This window comes from Hirundo rustica, chromosome 5, assembly GCF_015227805.2.
Source record: "Hirundo rustica isolate bHirRus1 chromosome 5, bHirRus1.pri.v3, whole genome shotgun sequence".
NCBI classification, from domain to species: domain Eukaryota; kingdom Metazoa; phylum Chordata; class Aves; order Passeriformes; family Hirundinidae; genus Hirundo; species Hirundo rustica.
In genome coordinates, this window is record NC_053454.1 from 49,640,253 (window position 1) to 49,660,892 (window position 20,640).

Sequence of the window (20,640 nt, forward strand, 5' to 3'; positions counted from 1 at the left end):
CAGCTAGATCTGGCTGTACAAAGAGGTTTGAAGACTGCTAATATCAAAATCACAGAATGTTCTGTGTTGGAAGGGACCCTCAGGTGAAATTAAGTGAATGGCGCATGTGAAGATCAAACCCACAACCTTGGTGTTATTATTTCTGTGCTCCAACCAACTGAGCTAATATCCCAGGGATCAAAAGGCTGGGGAGTCAGTGCTGTATATAATCAGGATTCTGTTGGAGTTGGTGTCAGCAGTGTTCACTCAGCCCCGTACTCAGTCACCCTTTGCATTCAAAATCCTACTCTCATTGCAAATCCCTCTGTCCTGTGCTTCAGGTTCTTTAAAAATCTGTGGTAATAAAGTCTAAAGGAGCAAAGGTTACTGATAACATGCACAAAAGAAAGAAAAATCTCAAAGCAAAGAGGTGGATGCAGTTATAAGTTCTGCAAAAAAAAACCTGGGTGGCACAAAATAAGACTGAGGGGGAATAGAATTCTGACAAATCAATCAAAACCCCTACATTTCTCATGGTAGAGGTAGTCACGGTGAAACTTCACACCTTCACCCAGTGCTTTCTCTGTCATGTAGGTCCTACCTCATCTGCAAAAGTCCTTCCAGAAAAAAAGTCTCTTACTTTCTACTTTTTAGGTATAATACTCTTTTTTTTGTTTTTAAGCTTTTTGGACATCTGTTTCTCCAGCTGACCAATAGCTGCTCTCTCCTTTTGTCCAAATCCTTGGGAAGTCCTCTGAAATACAGCACTTGGTCTGAAAGTCCTCTGCTTGCTGGAGAGGCACAGTTTAACCTCTACAGCCTTCTCTGCAAGTCCCAGAAGCTTTTGTGCAGTCCAAAAGACCCACAGGGCATCTCTGGGAGCCTTTGCAGCAAACCAGAGTCATGCAAGGTCCCCATGGCCTCTTGACACAGAGCTAGGGGCTAGAGAGGGGCAGGAAGGCCCTGCTCCATCAGAGGACACATCATTCTGCCCCACTGCTGCTGGGTAATGGCAAACTACACTTTGGCACTCCAGAGGCTGCACTTCAGAGCTTCATGATTTGGGAAGGGGGTTTTTTGGGGTTTGGTTGGTTGTTTGTTTGTTTGAAGAGTATGCCTTTGGGAATGGACTTTTGGCTTTATTTTGAGTATGGAGCTGTGTGTACATTTTCTTAAAATTTTACGCTTTTTGTTTTTGAAAGCTGAATGAAGTTAGAAACTAATTAATGGATGGGTTTTGATTGATTCTGCCCCCATCATGCCATTTCAAAGATAAAGTGATTTCATTGACAGTAGCAGAATTGTTTGTGGTTTACAGCAGGGTAAATGGGAAAAGACACTTTTTTTTTTTTTTTTTTTTTTTCCCCACAAGAGATGAGCTCCGTTTCCTGTTAATCAGCTAGTGGCTCACCAAATATCTGAGCATCTTCCACCCAGAGGATGCTTGATATTCTTTCTTACTGAACTATGATCTGTGCATGCTATAATTAGAAGGATTGAGTCATAACCACTTAGAAGACAAGATTCTTGCCCTCTTCTCATTAATACAATTCATATTTAAACTAGCTGCCATTTTCACTTGAATTCTTACATGGTTATATGTTCCAAAATTAAACATGCTTTCACAGAAATTGAAGACCTGCTTTTGCTTAGATTTTTAGAGTCACTTTACTTCTTAAACTAAAAGCACTCTGGCAGAGGGATCTGCTTCTTCCAGAAATATTTGCCACTCATACAGGTATTTTAAATATGTTAGGATATCTCCCCATTTGAATCAGATTTACTTGCTTTATTAAAAGCTCAGACATAAAGGCAAATGTTTTTCATGGTATAGACACAAGAACTGTGAGACTCATGGGCCTTCTCACAACTACTGACAACAATTGCCCAGCATAAAACTTTTTTACAAGCATTCTTCTTTTTCCTTGGTCTAGCTGTTTAGAAGGTACATGTTGTGATGTACATACCAACAAAACTACAAAAAAGTTGTGAGTCGAAAGACTGAAATTAGAAAGCTCTAAAGAGCAGCCTTAACTTTACAGGCAGGGCTCTATCACCCTCTCACTATCAATAGGCAGCTCCTCCCTAAGGTCAAGCATATCTACAATGAAGTTCTGCTTTGATATGTATTCAAGTTAAGCTTTATTAGAATATACATTCAATTCTTTTTTTTTTTTTTTCATTTTTTCTTTTCATTCCAAACAGAAGATTTTGAGATTGTATAATTTTGTAAAATATATGCAGGACAAATAAGGACCTACAAACTGTTCAAACAAGTAACCTAGAAAGACCCTGTGTCAGTGTTGTGCATAGATCTTGATCAAAGGTTATGGGGAGTTTAATCTTGCCTTCTTTTATCTGTCTAAAAACCATGCCAGCTGCACATAATTGAAAGAGATGTATGTGTCCAGAGGGCTGTTTATCCCATCTGCCTTGGACATCTATCTTGAGCTGGAATGGGCTGACCTGTGGCGGTCCATTGATTCCTGAAGGATCCTATTTTTGGACTTCTAAAATTAGGTTGTGAATATGAAATGAAAGAAAAAGGAAAGACTCCTTTGTCAGAGGCACAGCTGAATTAATTTTAATCAAGAATATTATTTCAAATACCTACAATGAATGTGAAAGAATACAGGAAAAGAATAGTTTTCAATTAAACCTGGACTAAAGTAATGTTTTTTAATGGAGTAGTATCATCAGGAACACTAGGTAAAATGGAGCTTTAATATTGTCATTTTTTATAACCCTTCTTAGATGGAATTGCTAATGGCTTTGAGCTCCACAGCACAACTAGTGTAGAATGGATATAAAGTATAAAACCAGAGAAAACTAAAGTAGACTCAGAAAAATTTTCATGCACATTTGTCAGTGAACTGCAACACCCAATGCAAGATGGGTGCCTGTTCTTGCATCTTACTTGAAAACCCAGCTTGGATAAAAATTGTCTCAGAAGTTTTACACTAATGTACAAATGCAGGACTTATGGCAGCCATTTCATGTTTGGCAGTACGGGCAAATTTAGGGTGGCTCTCCCTTGGGAGAATAAGTGGTCTTTTACAATACAGTGGTCTAGAAAACCCACGTGCAAAAATATTTATTTGAGATTCAACATAGCCCACAGAACTGCACACTTAGCTTGTCAGTGATAGTTATATTCCCTGAAGGATTTTAATTGATGACTAAGAGATCAATACCATCAGCCATTAGGTTAAAGTATTGCCTGTCTTGAAAACAGACCTAACTTCTTCTGTAAGGGTTCTTGTGTATTACACTGAAAAGCAGCAAAGGTATTGATCACCATTTTAGAACTCATGAAAAATGTTGAAGGATGAAAATTTCTGTTACAGAAAGGTTGGTGACTAGAAATTTGGGTAAGGCTACTTCGTACAGGTGTATGAGGTGTGATAGAAGCATTGATACCTGATGGTATCTGAAACCTAATGGTTTCAGAATTTTCTTTTATGGCTCTTGCCTGGAATAGCTGTTCTAGAGAAGGTAAAATGTATGAAAGGCCTTTTTAGTAGAAGCACACCTGTTCAATATTCAATGTGAAGTCTCCTAGGGATGTGCAGATGACATAATATTTCAGACATGTTAGGTATAATCCTGGTGCCTAAGCATAAGCTGATCCAATAAAGCATGATTTATAACCAGACTGAGCTGTTTTGAGGTGAAAGGGTAGGATATTACTTACTTGGCTCGTAGAGATATTGCCTCTTCTGCACGGAATTTGCTGAAAGGGCGTTAAATGTATCAGAGCTGAGGTAGCTCAGATTTTGGTGAGGCACCTGAAATGGAAGGTGGCTGGAGAAGGATTGGTGGCACATGTCTGCATTAGGGCTTCCTGAGATACCCACTGTGGACAAAAAATGAAAATTCAGGTGTTGCTACTAAAGGGAGATGGGAAAATGTATCAGGCAAAGCTGGATATTTGGGAGACGCCTAATCTGTTCCATTTGAAACCCCTTGAATTTACTGCAATCACACTGGAGAAGGATCAGTTAATACCTAAAGTTGCTCTCTGATGGCAGTGCAGTGCAAAGATAGCATGAACTGAGGAAGCAGGAAAACTTGCCTTTTCCAAATGCTCCACATCTCTTCCAAAAGCTGCTGCCCTTCAACAGCAATGATGGCCTTAGAGCTGTTACCTTCTGCTTCAGCTGAACGTACCTCGAGACAACCCACTGCCGTGCTAGGGCTTGGACATGGAAAATCCTGTGGTGTTCCGAAACAGTGTGGTCAGATGACAACGTCTCCATCACTGCTTTCCATAACCCTCCAAATGCTGAGACTAATTGCTCTGCCTCACTCATCAAACCATGGATGTGGTTTTGATGCAATGGGACAAGTCAGGACCTGGTGCAGACCTTGTTTCCTGTTATGCTGAGTACATCTGAGCATGGGCCATGGCATTTAAGAAGGTAAGAAATCTTTGGGATTTACCTCATTAGGGATCCAACACAGGGAAATTTACCCCTGTGAGGGGGCATGACTCCATAGTGGGCCATGAGGTTTCTTAACATGAGTTGGGACTTTGGCCTCTTTCTCATTGTATCTAGGATTTAGATGGATGTCTCTAGGAGCAGGTGAAGAATCTGAGCCATTAGATGAGTTACTCTGTCAATGGCAATTCCCTTCCCTCTTCCACTTATTTGCAAGATAAGCAGCCTAGGTCAGCGAAGAGCAGTCTGCTGGCACACTGCATGCTTGGGAGTAGTAAGTGTGGTGCTGCTGCTGTTGCAGTCTATGATACTGATTATTTCTGTTTCCTAGTCTGAGATGTAGTTTCAGGGTCTTGTGTTTTTTTCTCCTGCACGTAGAACACCTAGGAGCTGCTTTACAGAAAAGCGTCCCCTTGCAACAGAGAAAGGTATCAAGTACCTCTTTCCCTCTCCTTTTCTTTCCCATTTGCTGATACTCTATTTTGTTTTAACCTTGTATAATAGAAAGAAGCACAACTTCTTTCTTCACAGAAACTGTAGAATAGACTTTCTTAGCTTGTGGTTGGACTCTGTGTTTACTCACACCACAAAGTTCTGACTGCACACATTTCCAGCTGAAACTTTTGGACAAAACTGTTGTCAAAAACATAGTCAAACTGTAGTCAAAATAGCATATGTTTCCTTCTGTATTTCTAATTTGGTTTGTGAGCCGTGCATATTTTCAAGGGTTTTTAAAGCAGTCTCTTAGTATCAGCCTGCTGAGGGTCAGATGATGTTTCCCCCTGTGAAGCATTTGCTGACTTTCCAACCTGCAGTTTTCTGAGATGCTCCTCGTGAGGGAGGCACCTCCTGCCCTTTGCTGCCCATTCAGCAGCAATTGTCTTCCTGTCCTTCACCTGAATGTTTCCACACACCTTCTCTCTGCCATGGTGGATGGTTCAGATCCTTCTGTCGTCCTGGCAGTGGTGAGGAGCAGTTTGCAGGAAAATGGTGAAGTGTGTGGAAGGGGAGCTGCAGCATGTTGCAGGTGCTAGACCCACTGGCCCACACCAAACCCAGCCACTGGTTCTCACTTAATGCTGTTCTCCAGCATCTTTCTTTAATTCAGTGTCATAAAAATAGATATTTTCATTCCTGTGTCTGCAGAGGTAGTTTTATACTTCTATAAAAGATAGCAGCAATCAGATTTTATGAAAAGCTTGCTTTAATTCTTTGCTCCAAATCTGATTGCCACTTACAAGCAATTTCTCAGCAGCAGATACTGCAGTGAAATAACAGCACAACTAATTTCTTCTTACAGACAATGTAATCTGAGATGCAGTACAACCTATTTTTTTATGTGAAAGACTGTTTCTACATTCTTTTTCTTCCAGCCTTCCCAATAATATCAGAGGGCTTCGCCCAGGTCAAAGACTTTCTGTACTCATAGTACTCAGTCTGTACTCTCTTTTATGTCATGATGTTCTGCAGAGTATGTGTATTCTGAATAACATATTCAGAATGTGGAGGGGCAGGAGGAGAGGGAAAATTGCAGTGAGATTAATACAATATCCTTCCACAAGGGTGAGACAAAGAAATGTTTGTTTCAGAGCTTCAAAACTGATCTTATTGCAATCTCTAATTTCAGCTGATTGTATCCATTACTTATTCACATACATTGGCATCAGAATGCAACATTAATGGTTGGAAATTAGTATATTTGTGAGTGCAAAATCGAAACAAATACTGCACAAGTGAAATTTTAATTAGCAAGAAAATGCTGCATTTTCACTGCAGCACTATTTCTTTTCTGGTTATCTTTCAGCTTGGAAGAGCCCACAGTAGCTGTGTACTAAGTCTACTTTCCATGCATTTAAAACAAATATGTTGAAAGATGAGAATTTATGAGTACTTTTTTTTTTTTTGTCTTGTACATCTTCCTTGTCTTTATCTTTTAGAACCACGACCATGTCTTAGAGGAGGAAGTGTGCAGGGTGTATTGGATCAGGCCCAGCCCTATGCTGCCAATTTCTTTGGGTGGATCAGTGACCAGAGCTCTGGCAGAAGTGTTCAAAGGGTGCCACATGGAGGCTGTGTGTATGAAAGACCGGTGTTGTATTGTGCAAGATGCTAGAGCACTGTCTCCTTTAGTATTGAGGCTAAGGAACCATCAGCTGAGCCAGATGTACCTGCTGGATCTCTGTAGCCTCAAATCCAGTCACAGAGGATTTGTTAGAGGGTGGATTACATGAGGTGAAAGGAAGTGTGACAAACAGGAAAGGAGTCCAACAAGGTGTCCTACACCATAGTCTTCCAGCAGCCTGTGGCTTGGAGACATCCTTAATCAGGCTTTTTATTGCTTGGTGTTTCATAGTTTGCAGTGGCTTTTAATTCCACTAATTTGTCTTGTTTGCTGTGGTATCTGCAGCCCCCTGCAGCAATAAACCTGACAGTTTAACTACAGGTCTGTCTGTTTTATGATAGTGATAGTTAGAGACTTCATGATGTCTCTGTCTTTGTTTTTGCTGTCCAATTTCAGACAAAAATCAACAAGCAGGTGCAACACTGGAAGATGAGAGAGAGAATAAAGGGTGTAATGGCAGGCTTTGCATGTCAGCTAAAACTTCCATGTCAGTATCTGATTTTTTTTGCCAGATATTCTAAGGCCTCTTTTTCAAACTGTGCATCATTTTTTTCAATTTTTGTAGAAGTGAGTGATACATATGATGTTGGCTTCTCACTTCCCTCTGCCAATCTATCTGAGCCCACAACTCCTTCTCCATCATGACCACAGGTAAAGAGTTGCACTCGCAGCTGTGCAGTTGGTAGCACTTTAAATGCACCGAATACTTTCTTCCAGTTCCCTTCATCTCCCATTTTTTTGAGGCCACTCACTTACTTTTCAAGGTAGACAAATGTACAATGAATTTTCAACCCGTTCTCAGAAAGTTATTGCCATAGTAGCCATCAAATTGGACCAACTAATACCTTATGTGAGATACTTAATGCCTATATAATGAGAAGTTGATGGTTCAAGTTTCTCCTGATACCTTCCATCTCCTGGTGCATAACACTAGAGTTTGTGTGTCATTCTTCTCTAAATGCATAATCCAGAGTAAATAAAATCCCAGTTTTTCACTGATGCTGTTGTGCAACAATTTTGCTCTTGTTGATATATTTTGTGGAACTATACCCTTTCTCTTTCAATGGTGGCCTCAGGTTGTGCCAAGGGTGTTTAGACTGGGTATTAGGGAAAAATTCTTCACAAAAAGGGTTGTTAACCATTGGAACAGCCTGTCTAGGGCAGTGGTAGAGTCACGATTACTGGAAGTGTTGAAAAAATGTGTGGATGTGGCACTGGAGGACATGGTTTAGTGGTGAATATGGAGATGTTGCTTGGCTGACAGTTGGACCTGATGATCTTAAAGGTCTTTTCCAAAATCAACAATTCTATGATCCTGTGACAACCTTCAAAGTATCCAGGTAATGTATGTGGGCTGGTTGAGTACCTCCACTCCACCCTGTATTTCCTCAAACAGCAAAAAATTCAGTGTGAAGTAATTTCTTCAATCTATTAAAATGCCATCTTCAGTCTATTAAAATGCCATCTAACAAACTACAAAACACAAGTATTTGTTTTTCATTTCCCTTATGGGAAGCAAGGTTTAGTCCATTTGTTTTGGTGGGTGATGGTTTGGGGACAAGTTTGGGGTTTTTTTCAGTCTTGGAATCTATTTGTGTCAGTTAAGGCTCTTTGGGATCAATATAAAAGTCTTCTTACTTGCAGCTAAGGTGAATGTTCTTCTTGGTTTGCCCTTTGAGTTGCAACTGGGTGTTTAGCAGAATATCAGACTGCTGAACCATTGAACTCCAAAATCGATCTGAACACTTCTCTGGGCAGTCTCCAGCCCTGTATCTAAACCCATCCACTACCCTTTCATCTCTTGAACAGAGAGCATTTGTGACTACTTCTTCTCCAGTGCATAATCATTGTCTCTTCATCACCGAATTATTGGCTGGCATTAATGATTACAGACCTTACAAATCAAGTATCTTCAGGCACATTTGCAACCACAGAGTAGCCATAACTTGCTTTTGTTTCACAAGGCTTGCAGTCTCCTGCCCTCTTGGAAGTGCAGTGGTGAAGCAAGGTGGAACATCGCTGCCTGCCTCCACCCCTTTACCAGACACCAGTATTGTAGGGGAACACTGCCCCAGGCAAGAGCTGGGGGCAGTTCACTGTTCCAGGGATAAAGTGCAGAGCACCAGAAAATCTGGATAGGGCGTATGAGTGTCTGTGTGCTGCGGTCTGTGTGTGCAGAGAGGCAGAGTCACCCTCTGTCCTGGCCACCGCTCTCGGCTGGTACCTCTCAGGCACTCTGCCTTCTGCAGCCAGTGCAGCTCCCCTGTTCCATACTGTGATCCACAGTCTATTGGCATAAATGGGATCTTATCCAGGGAGCTACGTTACTTGGAGCCTGCCCTTAGACATGTTATTATCCTGGGGTGCTTATATTTCTATATATTAAACAAGGAAAGTAGAAACATGCGGAAGGAAAAATAAAAAATTAAAAATAATCTAAAAAAGAAATGTGCTTTCCTTTGCTCTACCTGAAATTTGACATAAGAGCTTCTGAAACTCTATCCTAGCAACACTTCACAATTATTTTAATTTTTTTTTTTTTTTTTTTTTTTCCCCCAAAATTGAACACTTGGGAAGTGAACACCATGCCGGCACATCGTTGAACAGTTTTCAGCAGATACCAAGTCTTCTACTCATCTCCAAAAAGCTGCACTAAATTAAGGAGCCTTTTTTTGCTGTGAAGAAAAACTGTCTGAAAACTATTGATAAGTCTTTTCCATTCTCTTCAGGAATGCAGCTATTTAATTTGGCTGCTAATTATTTAAATGCCTAATCAGTGAATTTTTTTATAATCCTAACTTGTATTACAATTTGAAACCCTAGGCCATTGATCATTTGTAGCTTTTTAATACATATTCACTTCTCCTGGAATGTAATACATCACCTCCTTGCCTCTCATGTGGGCATGAGGAATTGTCTCCTGTTGGTGAGCAAGGAGGCAGAAGAAGATATTTGGGTTTTCCTGCCATCATGCCTGTTTCTATGTGGCACTGGCTTCTCCAGGGAAGGAATATTGAGAACTATGTGAAGTTCTTAAATCTTCATCCTTCTGCTTTGGAGGAACTGAGCTGATGTCAATGTTACTGGCAAAAAATAATTTTATAGCTCTATCTTCTTATTTTTATAACTCGATGTTCTAATCATAGCTATAAATTAATTAAAGTCTTATTCCTCTTCAACCCCCTTGAGAACTGCCTTGGAAAATACTTTGTGGTAGTAACCTACCATTTATGAGCAAATCACAGGGCAAATAATCTATAAAACAGGAAAAGTGGTAAAAATCTATTGTGTGGACAGTTTTTGCAGTTAAGTAAACCTGACAAGGAGACTGGCTGTTTTGTACACTGGTCAGTGATGTATTCCTGCTAGACTCATTTCCATGTTTATCTGTCTTCCCGTGTTTATCTGATGCAAATGTATTTTCTGTTTCTCAGGGGAGCACTCATCTCATGGGAAGAATAAAACTCGGCAACTCTTCACATCTCAGCAATAAATATGTAAGTTTATAGCCTTTGTTTTCCACCCCGTAACATTAGTGTTTGTTAGTCCCTTCAGTACTTTTTAGTCTCAGTATTGTGCCATGTAACTAAAAAAAAAAGGGTTAAAAATGCAAGCCGAAAAGAGAAATTCCTTTAGCTGGCAGCAGCCTCAAGGAAGATGGTTTAAACAAAGCTCAGCTGGAGCACCCCACCATGACCAAATTCACAGGCAAATGGGGGCTGAAGGAGCTGCCAGCTCACAGAGACAAACCTTTATAGGCGAGAGAGTGAGACTTCAACTGTTCAGCATTTCCTGGATGTAAACCCCTGGGTGAATTTTCTTAGTTTGTGTGAGAAGTAACAGATTTTTAAGGGCAGATATCTATATAAAAAAAGAAATTTGGTAACCCAGAAGGATTTTTCTCTTTTTTTTTTTTTTTTTCCCCCATGAAAAATCTGAATCTTTCCCACTTTAATTGGGGTAGTTCATTATGGCTTGAAATGCTCAGTGGTTAACATACCAAGTGTTGGATTTGGTATTTTAATGTGTGAGAGGGCAAAGACCACCAGAGCACCTCTGAAACCCAGTTGTTAGGTGCTGCATTTTCCTTCATGTATGAAGCTTTCTCAGGCACCACAATATCCACTTTCCATGGAGCTGCTTCTCTCGTTTGTGGAGAACTGTGGAGACCTGTGGTCCTTTGCTGAGGGAGGGAGAAGGAAGCACCTGTGTGACCAGGGTAGAGCAGGAGGCAGGGGACAAGGATGGCCTGAGGAACTGGGTGCCACAGCATTTGTGGGGTGGATCCAACAGAGGCTCTGGCAAAGCCCAGACTCTCATCAGCACTGTTGAATGATGCCCCTCTAGAATGGGTACCATCACCCTCCACTGAGAAATACCTGGTTTACCAGAAAAGTGAAGGGCATCTTTGATGGTTTTGACATATTCTCAATTCCCCTAGGCAGAGACTGAGCTTTCCTGGTGCCAATAGTAAGGACAAAATTGCCTCCTTTATTCCTTGAATTAGAGCAGCAGAATACATTTTTTCCTACATTTCTGAAAACCCAAAGATGATTCAATTTGTGTGGATCCAGGACAAGGACCTGGACAATTAATTTAATCCTTATTGTCCATCCCATATTGGATTTCTGCTGTGTCTTCCATTTTAGCTTACTTTTATGTTCCTGAACAGCCTTACCTGGAATAATAATCTTGAGATACTCTTGTCATTTCAGACATGCGGCAGCCTGTTTCATCACAATATGCAGGAACATCTCACCAACATTGCGTTTCAATGGGAAATGTGGAGAAGCTGAAGCTTTTTACCATCAGGACACTTGTGTTACTGACCAGGTTTTGACTCCTAAATCTCAAGCATCTCCTTTCCCTTCTGGAATGATGTGTAATTTTTTTGATGGCTTAATAACTGGTATAACATGTATATTTATTATTTTCACGTATAGTAAAAGCAGGGAAACAAGGTTGAAGAGAATGTAAAAACAAGAAGGGTGAAGATAATGTAAAAATTTGGTGATGTTTGCATAGCAGCTATTAAAAAGTATTTTCTGCACACACAGGAAGGACTATGTCAGCATACTTTGTTGAACCTATGGTAGCTAGGGTTCTTTTAATTCTATGTAGCAGAATACAAACAGGCCTGACCCTTGAAAGAGGACTGGGCAAACAGCCACTATGATTTGCATGAGACTCCTCACTGTAGTATTCTTTGCTTGTCATAAATGTTTACAGGGTGGGATGCCTGGCTGAGATGTTGAAGCGTGTTCTTCTTTTCTGTGAAGGGAGTAATACACCTTGCAGTGAGGCTCTTTGAAATTCTGTAAATTACTGAATGTAATCCTTGCAATGTAGCAGGCAATAGTTGGTTTTCACCTGTTCCTTGGCTAATTGCATTATGTGTTCTACAAATACGACTCTCATGTAGCCTGGGGCACACAGTGGGAATCAGCAAGGTAAGCAGTTTCACAGATGAACCTTCTTCCCTGTGTTCTGAGTAATTTGGGACTCCTGCGGGTTATTGAGTAACTCTGGAAGTTCAAAGAGTGTTTCAAGTGCTAATTACAGACACTCCTAATTTGTACAGAGCTGGCAGTTCCAAAATATCAAGTAGTGCTTCTACCTGCATGTACCCTACCTTTCTAGAACTATAAATGTTTGAAAGTTATATTACTGTGAGCATTTGCTCAGTTTCAATCCACTGACCGTAGCGTTCCAAGAATTACCTTTTTATAAATTGGGAAATGGAAAGAAGACAACTGGTGGTCTCAGTGCAGGACCAAGATCCAGGACAATCATCTGAGTTTTGATATGTATTGATACAATGCTTTTGAGGAACTTTTCTCTCCAATTTCCTTCTTTGAAATATTAAAACTTGCCTAGCACTATGGTAAGAGATTGAGCAGATTTATTCGTTCATGTCTATAGACAAAGCTGAAAAGTGTGTATTTCCCTGTGCTTGGCCATTGCTCTTACTTCCATTTTGGCGGGTCTGATAATCTTCTGTCTTAGTGGCACCATGAGAGACTTTTGGTGAAGCTCAATAAAAGATGGGGAACAAACAAGCGTCCATGCTGCAGCTGAACTTATGTAGTTCATTCAGGTATTCCTGGATCACTTGTGTTCCTCAGGAGCAGAGAAGTCTTGGATGCCTACTTTGGAAAGGTCGGGCCATCTAAAATATACTAGTTGGCATCTGCAGCTATTCTGGTTCCTGACTGATGAGTTTTCCTTCAAAAAAAAGCAGTCATTGTGGATTTTCATGTTGATTAAAAATCCAAGGTATTTTGTAGTGTGTTGTATCATAGTGAAAGGACAGTAGAGAAAAGCAGAGAAATATTGTGAAATATCTGTTTGTGTTTTTGTGCAAAATCTGTTCAGAAACTACCATGTTGTGTCAAGAAAAAAATTTACTGCCTATTAAAATTTATTATCTTTATTAAGTAGCTATCCTTTTCTGTTTGCAGAAATGCAATCCATTGCCCGTGTCTAGCACAACTGTTGTCCATTACTCCACATTCCTGTTTCGTGGAATGAGGTGGACCCTTTATGACAAGCCTGGAGAGCAGACATTAGATATTCTGGGCTTGGTGGTGGCAGGGGCTCCTTGAAACCCTGCATAAGGCGTGCTGGAGGTGGCAAGTGGAAACTCCTCCTCAATACAATCAGTGATGGGGAGAGGACAGGCCTCTCTGCAAATCCTGATACTGGAAGAGTGAAAACCAACAAAACAGGGAAGGTGTTTCAGCTCTTCGTGATAAGAGGCATAGCAGACAACCAAGCACTCATTGGAAGGCTGGGAAACATCTCTCAAAGAGACTGTCTTGTGCTGGGTGTGTATGAAGTAAAAGAGGTAAGTTTAGTGGACAGCAGAAATAAGAGCCTGAGATCCTCTTAACCCCTGAAATGACAAAACTTGTGGTAGACATATAACTTCCATTCTTGTTAAGAATCACAAGGATATTGATGTTTGTATGAAGGAGAGAAGACAGATTTGCTTGAAGGATATCTGTAAAGCACGGAATGGATTTGGAAGAATATTTGGGGTGCTTTTCTTCTGCAGAGTTGGAGGTGCTGGAATTGCCTTTAGTGGAAGGTGATGAACTGTCTGAGAGAGAACTCAGTATTTAAAGAAGTTACATGCAATAGCTCAAGTAGACGAAAAAGAAATTGAAAATCAATTCAGGTTGTCTGGCCCAACAGTTCCACTGTAATACATGTCTAAAAGAGCCACTAGAGTTTTTTCTAGTCACTAGTATGTAAAAAAACCCCCAAAAGTTAAAGTTGGTCCTCCACTGTGAGGTTTGCCTATATGAGAATACTAGGAAAATGGATCTACATTTGTAAAAGTCTTCTCACCAAAGTTTGACAAAATCTTCTGTGGACAGTCCCATCTAAATTTAATATTCTTCAGTCTCTGTATTGTAATTTGCTAAAGAAGTGAATGACATCCACTTCACTGTGGAATGAACATGCCCACAGAAATGTAATTAAACTTGATCTGCTTACAAATTAGTTCAGCTCATGAGCTACTTGTTAAACAAGTTTGTAGGTTGAGTATATGATTTTGATCTACATGTTACAATCCAAGACTACAGAATATATTTGGCTGGCAAAGACTTTGGGGCATCATTAATCACTGCCAGCAAAACATGCAGGTCTCAGCTTTGCCAGGAGAAAGTCTTTTCAGCACTGCTTATCTCACGCTTAACTTGGGAAGGCGAGTCACTGTCTTCAAGCACAGAAAATTTCCCTGAGCTCTTCCCAGGGTCTAACCCTGCTGAGTAAAAAGATTTACAATATTTTGGGAGTGAGCGGTTGCAGCATGCTGGAATTTTGGACACAGTCCCAAACAAGACAAGTGGGCACTGAAGAAGAAGAGCCGACCAAGCACAGAAAAAAGGTGTGGCACAGCCTATTGACAATTGGCTTTCTACTCTAAGAAGCTGTATCAAGTAAATTATTTTACTCACAGAAAGCAAAGTACTTTCATCATTATTTACAGGCAAAAAAGAAATGAGGAAAAAAATAGAAAAGTTGAAAATAATTATTTCTAAAATGTAGATGCTGAAAAATGAGGCATTAAGTGCTTTTCAAGTATAAGCAGCTTATTAGCCTTCTAATTACTTACATATTCTTGCATGTTTGGCTGAGGGCCTCATGATGGCTGCTCATGAATGGTCCAGTCTTTTGGGGTTTATTCTGCTTACTGGATCACAGGAATCATTCTGGCCCTCTACACTCCATTGTCCGTGGACAGAATTATTTTACAGGCGCTGCTCAGAAAGCTGTTTAAATGAAAAATATTCCTTGGCCTTGGCCTGTTTGCTGTTGGAAAGCTGTGCGTCCTGCCAGCAAGGCTGTTGCAAGGGACAGCAGTATCACCATCAGGATGTTTCACCTTCCAAACCCCCCAAAGGCGTCGGTGGTTTTGGAATGACTCCACCCCACTGAAGATGGGCGAACAATACCAGTGCACAGAAGACTTACAGAAAGGCATTAAGCACATCAGTCTCTCTGGCTCAGGACAGGCGGGCCATTGGCAGCATTGAAAGACCCCTTGGTTGTCAGCAGCCCAGGATTTGGCTTTTCTGCTGTGCCCTGTGGTGACAGCACTGCCTTCACAACCTTCCCTTCAATTTTTGGGCAGAGTGCTATTGATTTGCTGTTGGATTTTTGCCATGCTCCTGGGAGCTCACTCACCAGAGCATTCCCCAGCCTCTGTCGTGTGATCTGGCATGTTGGGCACCTCCAGCACACCGCCTACAGCAAAGCCCTCTCCTCAGGAAGCTTTAAACATACATCTCAGGACCTCTCTGGCACCATTACTTATGGATCCTCAATTTCTTCAAATTAGAACCCTATATCTAATAAAATAAAAGAGCTTAAAGATTGCTCTATTGAGTTCCACTTGAGGCAGCTTTTCTGCTTATGGCCAAGGGTAACCTATAAAACATGGACTGGTGAATGCAGCTGATGTGAAATGTCAATACCCTAAAATTTTTCAGCATAGACTGCTGAAGGGTCTTGTCAGCTCCCTCACATCCACCTTGCACATTCCTTATGCAGAGCCACAGCAGAGGCACTTCCCAATCAGGCTGCACTGGGACAGGGACAGAAACCTCTCTTCTGCCACAAACCATCTTTATGGCTGGCAGTGCTGGCTGTGCCTGTTGACATCTCTCTGTCTTTGCTTCATCTTGAGGGTTGGACTAGACCTAAAAGGTCACTTCCAACCCAAATTATTCTGTGGTCTTCTCTTCCCGTGGCTTTGCAGGTAGGGCAGGACAGAGCAAGCAGCCTGCTGGTGGCCTACAAGGGACACCCAGCAGGTCCTGCTGGGTTCTGTGGACCCCGTGCCATGGTGGGCAGCTCTGGGGCTCTTCTTCAGGCTTCCACAGGTAAGCCTTCATTCCGTGGCTGTATCACTGTGGCCTCTGCATTGTGCTGGGCCTGTTCCCTGGAGCAGTATCCTGTAATTTCAAGGTGTTAAGCTGCACAGAGTTTAGTCAGTTTTTTTGAGGTCAAAGCTGCTGGAGGTGCCTCAGCAGGGCAGCCCCATCAAGAGCCGTGTGACATTCCAGGACCCTGAGAAATGGCAAAATTCCAAAGAGAGGAGCAGCAATCGGGACCTCTGCCTGGCCAAGGGTGAAACACAAACCTGCCTGTGGGAAAATGCCTCACTGCCTCACATGGTGGGGCTTCTGTAGCAGCAATTCCAGCTTTTGGGGCCACATCACGGCACTCAAGGGAGCAGCACTAAACAGTGCAGCTACAGAACTCAATACCACAAAAAAAAAAAAAAAAAAAAAAAAAAAAAAAAAAAAAAAAAAAAAAAAAAAAAAAAAAAACCACACTAAATAAAACTGGGAAGAAAGGGCTATGTGGGCAAGGAGCATTTCAATGGTTTTCATCTCTGCTTTCCACAGAGCATTTATTTTCTCCAGATTTGGTGCTTTCTGATAGAAAAGCAACTGTATTACTGTGTTCTTTATTATTATTAACAACTTTCACCTTTCTCATTACATCAGTAGGATGCTTCCCTGGTCAGGGCTGCTGTTTTTCTAATGAATGTGGCTCATTTGTCTGTTTCCCTCCCTCCCTGCTCTGCTTTTTGTCTGCTTGCTCTTTGGGTAGTAATTTGATGTATTGAGCTCTCACCACCCCCGCTGCCCCTGGGGCTGAAATTCTGACGATGCTAAACAGTTAAAATGCAATGCAATTACAGGCAGTACAGAACAGCAAAGAATAAGCCAGCAAAAATTCAGTCGTGCATAACGCTGTGGAGACTGTGTGGCTGTCGGTCTCCAACTCCAGGAGATAATTTGGGCTTTTTAAGAAGCAATAATTGAGCCTTTTGCATATGCTGCGGTTATGAACTAGTCAAAAGTCTGTTTGCTCTGCACCCTGGAGCACCAGATGGATTGGATAGTCCCTGCAGGTCTTCAGGGGCTGCCAGCTTTACACTTCAAGACTTTTCTAGCTCCTATACTTGTAAGTTATTCTTTTGACAGCTCTTATGCATACAGGCACCTTGTCTAAATTTGGCTAGCAAAGTGAGGAAGGAAGGGTGAAGAAGAGCATACCAAACGAAATCCATGTAGCTTGGGGGAATTCAGAGCCAGAGCTGAACTCTGCTTGTCACATCAACCCAAGAAAAAGCCATTTGAGGGAGAAAACCACATTAGACCTTCAGCCCTCAGAGTATGGTAAGTGCTGTGTGCCGCAGGTCAGGCTGCGGCCACAGGTGTCCCGTGCCCACCAGTCTGATGACACTCACTTTCAGTCCTAACTTCACGAATCCCATGTGCACATCTCCAAAAAAGACTCAGTACTAGGAAGCTCAACAAAGAGCTGCTACTAGACAAAAAATTAATTGGAGGGAGACTTTTCCCTGGGAGTTAGCAGCTGAGCGCATTGGAGCACACACCTGATGGAAAGGGTAGAGGAGGTGATTGCAGGTACCTGCAGCTGCTCTGCTGACCATCAGGTCTTTGCATTGGACTTGCAGGTGAAATTTCAAAGGTGAGCTACAGAAATATCTAAATGCTCTCCCCTTGCAGTCAGAGCCCCTGCTGATGGAAGGAGGAGCAAGAAGCAGGATGGGAGGGAAAGCACCTAATGGGTACAAACCCCTCATCTGCCCAAGGCTTGTTGGGCTTGCTTACCACACTTTCCCTAGGTCTCCCCGTCACATCCACAAATCTGTGGGCATTCTTGGTAGACAGGGACAGAAAAGACTAAATCCTACTGAATTACAGTTTAAGCTCTGCTAACTGTTCTGCATGAGGGGCCTGGCCTGCACCTCTGGGAGATAAATGGGGCCAGGATGTGAACCAGACTGCGCTTTCATGCTGCTTAAGTCAGGGTCTTCAAGAGCCAGGGCAAGCTGTCATGCACCTGTGTCAGACCGTGCATGGCTGAGGGGCTGGGAGAGACACCGGGTGCCCACCCTGCAGGGAAGCTGGCCCTGAGGCACTTGTGTTCCCCATCACCCCAATAATTTCTTTCATGTGCCACTACTGTGTAATCACCTGGGAGATTTTGCCTCATGAATTGCCCTCCCTCTCTCCCAAATAGGTTTCTTATTGTCAGGGCTGCTTTGCACCCTCCTAAATATTTCTCTTGCAAAGGATGGAGGCTTTGGGGCATCTTCCATCCTACAAAAACCTGGATATATTTGGGTCGCCTTCAGTTGGCCAAGCTTGGCTGCCAGCTTAGAAGCCAGAAGGCTGAGCGCTGGAAGGAGGGTTTACTGGGGGTCTGTGCAGTAGTTCAGTACATTTCAGTTCCTGGTCCTTGGCATGGGATGATGATGGGGCTCATTGAGGGGGCAATTGTTATTGTCCTGTAGCCACATCCCTTCCCTTCATCTGTTCCCTCAAGCAGCCTGCTTTTGCCTTTTCTAAAAAGCCATGGTGTTACAAGGGGGAAAACATCTACCTCTCTCCAGGTTGTGCCTGCTGCCCTCACACAGCCATGAAGGTGTCTGCGTGCTGAGAAGAGCTCTTTGTGATGGGCACCACCTGGCTCCCTCCACAGAGCAGCATCGAGCTCTGTACCTAAAAATATATGGTTCAAAACTCCATTTTAAGCTCAGTGTTCAAGGTTGGTGCCCAACTCCCTGTTCACAGTGTCCAGCCTTGAAACCTGAACAAGATGCAATCTGGAGTGATGCTTGCCCCTTCAAAGAGTTCCTCACAGCTCATAATTTTTAGACTTTGTTTAAACAGCATTTTAGCAGTTCTTTGAAACTTTGATGTCCTGAAGAAGTTGTGTGCACCGGACCACGACACAGTGAAGGTGATGGAATTCTCATCCCTAGATGGAGAAATGTAGAATGAAAAGCATAAACAGGAGCTGGGCAGGTGGGGAAGGGCCAGCCTGCTGCATCATGCAGTATCTTGGCAGCAAAGGTAAAGGGTAGTTTTTGATAAATGAAGAATGCCAATATGCTGCATCTCTGCTTTCTGGCCTTTCAAAACTCTAAAGAAACAATTTTTCTGTGCCTATAGATCATGGATGGAATGAGCTGTTTGGGGATTACCCCCTTGGTGAGCTGTGCACCCTCTGCTCCTTGGAGGAATTTGCACAGAAGTCATTTCTGTGCTCTCTGTAGTTTGGAAAGCACAACCCTGCCTTTCTCCACGTGGCTTTGTTAAAAACAGCCCTTTTCAACACAGCAGGGCTGGCTCAGCTCTGGTGGTGCTTTCTGCACACACTCAGTTTTCTACTTCCACACGTCTTAAATTAAATCCAAAGTATAAGGAGGAGGAATCCTGACACTGAAAACATCAGTGTGGTTCTTGCATCCCTGGGGCAAGCAGGTATGAATTTATGTACCTGTGCATCCTCTGCGAGAATAAAATTAAAGCGTGTGGCCTATCTATAATTTCCTGAACTGCACCAGGTGATCTGATAATATTGCAGCTGTCTCTGAAGGACTGCAAGACAGATGTGTGGGTCTGAAGAGGAGAGAATGAGCCTTGTTTTCTTGCACTTGGAAAAAACTTGTCTGAAAAAATGGCAGTATTCTGAGCCTTGCCATGGATTGCAGAATGGAGGTAGTTTCTAGATCCAGAAATGTTTAGTTCAAAATATTCCAGACTTTTTTTATTTCCCTCCTCATAAAATGAGGACACTTCATGTGCTCCTTTACTGTGCCAGTTTTAGGAACAGAATCATTAGGATTCAGCTGCAGTGCAAAGACAATGCACTAACTTTAGCTGAGCCTCAGTCATTAGGCACATACGGTTTTTATTTTCCATAGCTGCGTCTGACATATTAGTTACTTTGCCCGTGTGTTGGAAGCAGCAGGAATTAGTGTAGAGTATAGACAGCATACCTGGCAGAGCAAAATAAGGAAAAGTTAATGACCATAAGTACTGGAGAAAGAATTTCAGGTATTCAAGGTCCTGTTCATGGAAGAAGAAACTCTAACTATTATGGATCAAATAATCTCATAGCTTTCAGAGGTCTCTTTCCAACAGAGGATGTAAATACTTAGAGTCTGTGTTTTGTAAGAGAAAATGAGTGACATTATTCCCACATTACCAAGGGGAAAAACAAGAGCGAGAGTGCATCACATTGCCAAGGCATGGCACATGCCAGTGCTGGGGACAGCAGCCATCCAACTCCTGTTTTGCTCTGCAGGTTTAATGTCCGGGAAAACATATTTCAAGGGTGAAGCCCTGTGAGTGAAATAGAAACCAAGGAAAGTTGCAAGGGCTAGTCATCTTTTTAGAGGCTAATATTGGGATAATGTTAAGCCATCCTGTTTTATTTTCGGGTTTTTTATTTAAATTTAATTTAAATTTTTAATTGTTCACCCCTCTGTATTTTTGTGGCAAATTGAGACAATTTGCTTTCACAGAGGGAAAGGTAAATGGTGATGATGTTGATAATGATGGTGATACTCATGGCAGTTAGTTTATTTCTTTACCAGAATACTTACTTCGGTCTTCTGTTTTGCAGGCTAAGTGTTGAACACAGCAGTCTACACATCTATATTCTTGTGATTGCCCTTTAGCTTACAGGCTTTTTAGAAGGGTGAAGAGCTTCAGAGAAGCCGGCAGAGCTCCTGTCATCAGCTGGCAGTCATGA

General features: G+C 42.1%; 1 protein-coding gene across 2 annotated transcripts in view; it reads left to right on the top strand.

Moving 5' to 3' along the window:
- EMCN (endomucin) overlaps positions 1–12,976 on the top strand; it is a 53,122-nt gene extending 40,146 nt beyond the window's left edge. For both annotated transcript variants that reach the window (XM_040065466.2, XM_040065465.2), the window contains 2 exons: positions 9,978–10,040; positions 11,259–12,976. In XM_040065466.2, coding sequence (XP_039921400.1) covers positions 9,978–10,036 — 59 coding nt within the window. In that variant the 3' untranslated portion in view covers positions 10,037–10,040; positions 11,259–12,976. The remainder of the gene's footprint in view (positions 1–9,977; positions 10,041–11,258) is intronic.
- The last annotated feature ends 7,664 nt before the right edge of the window (positions 12,977–20,640 follow it).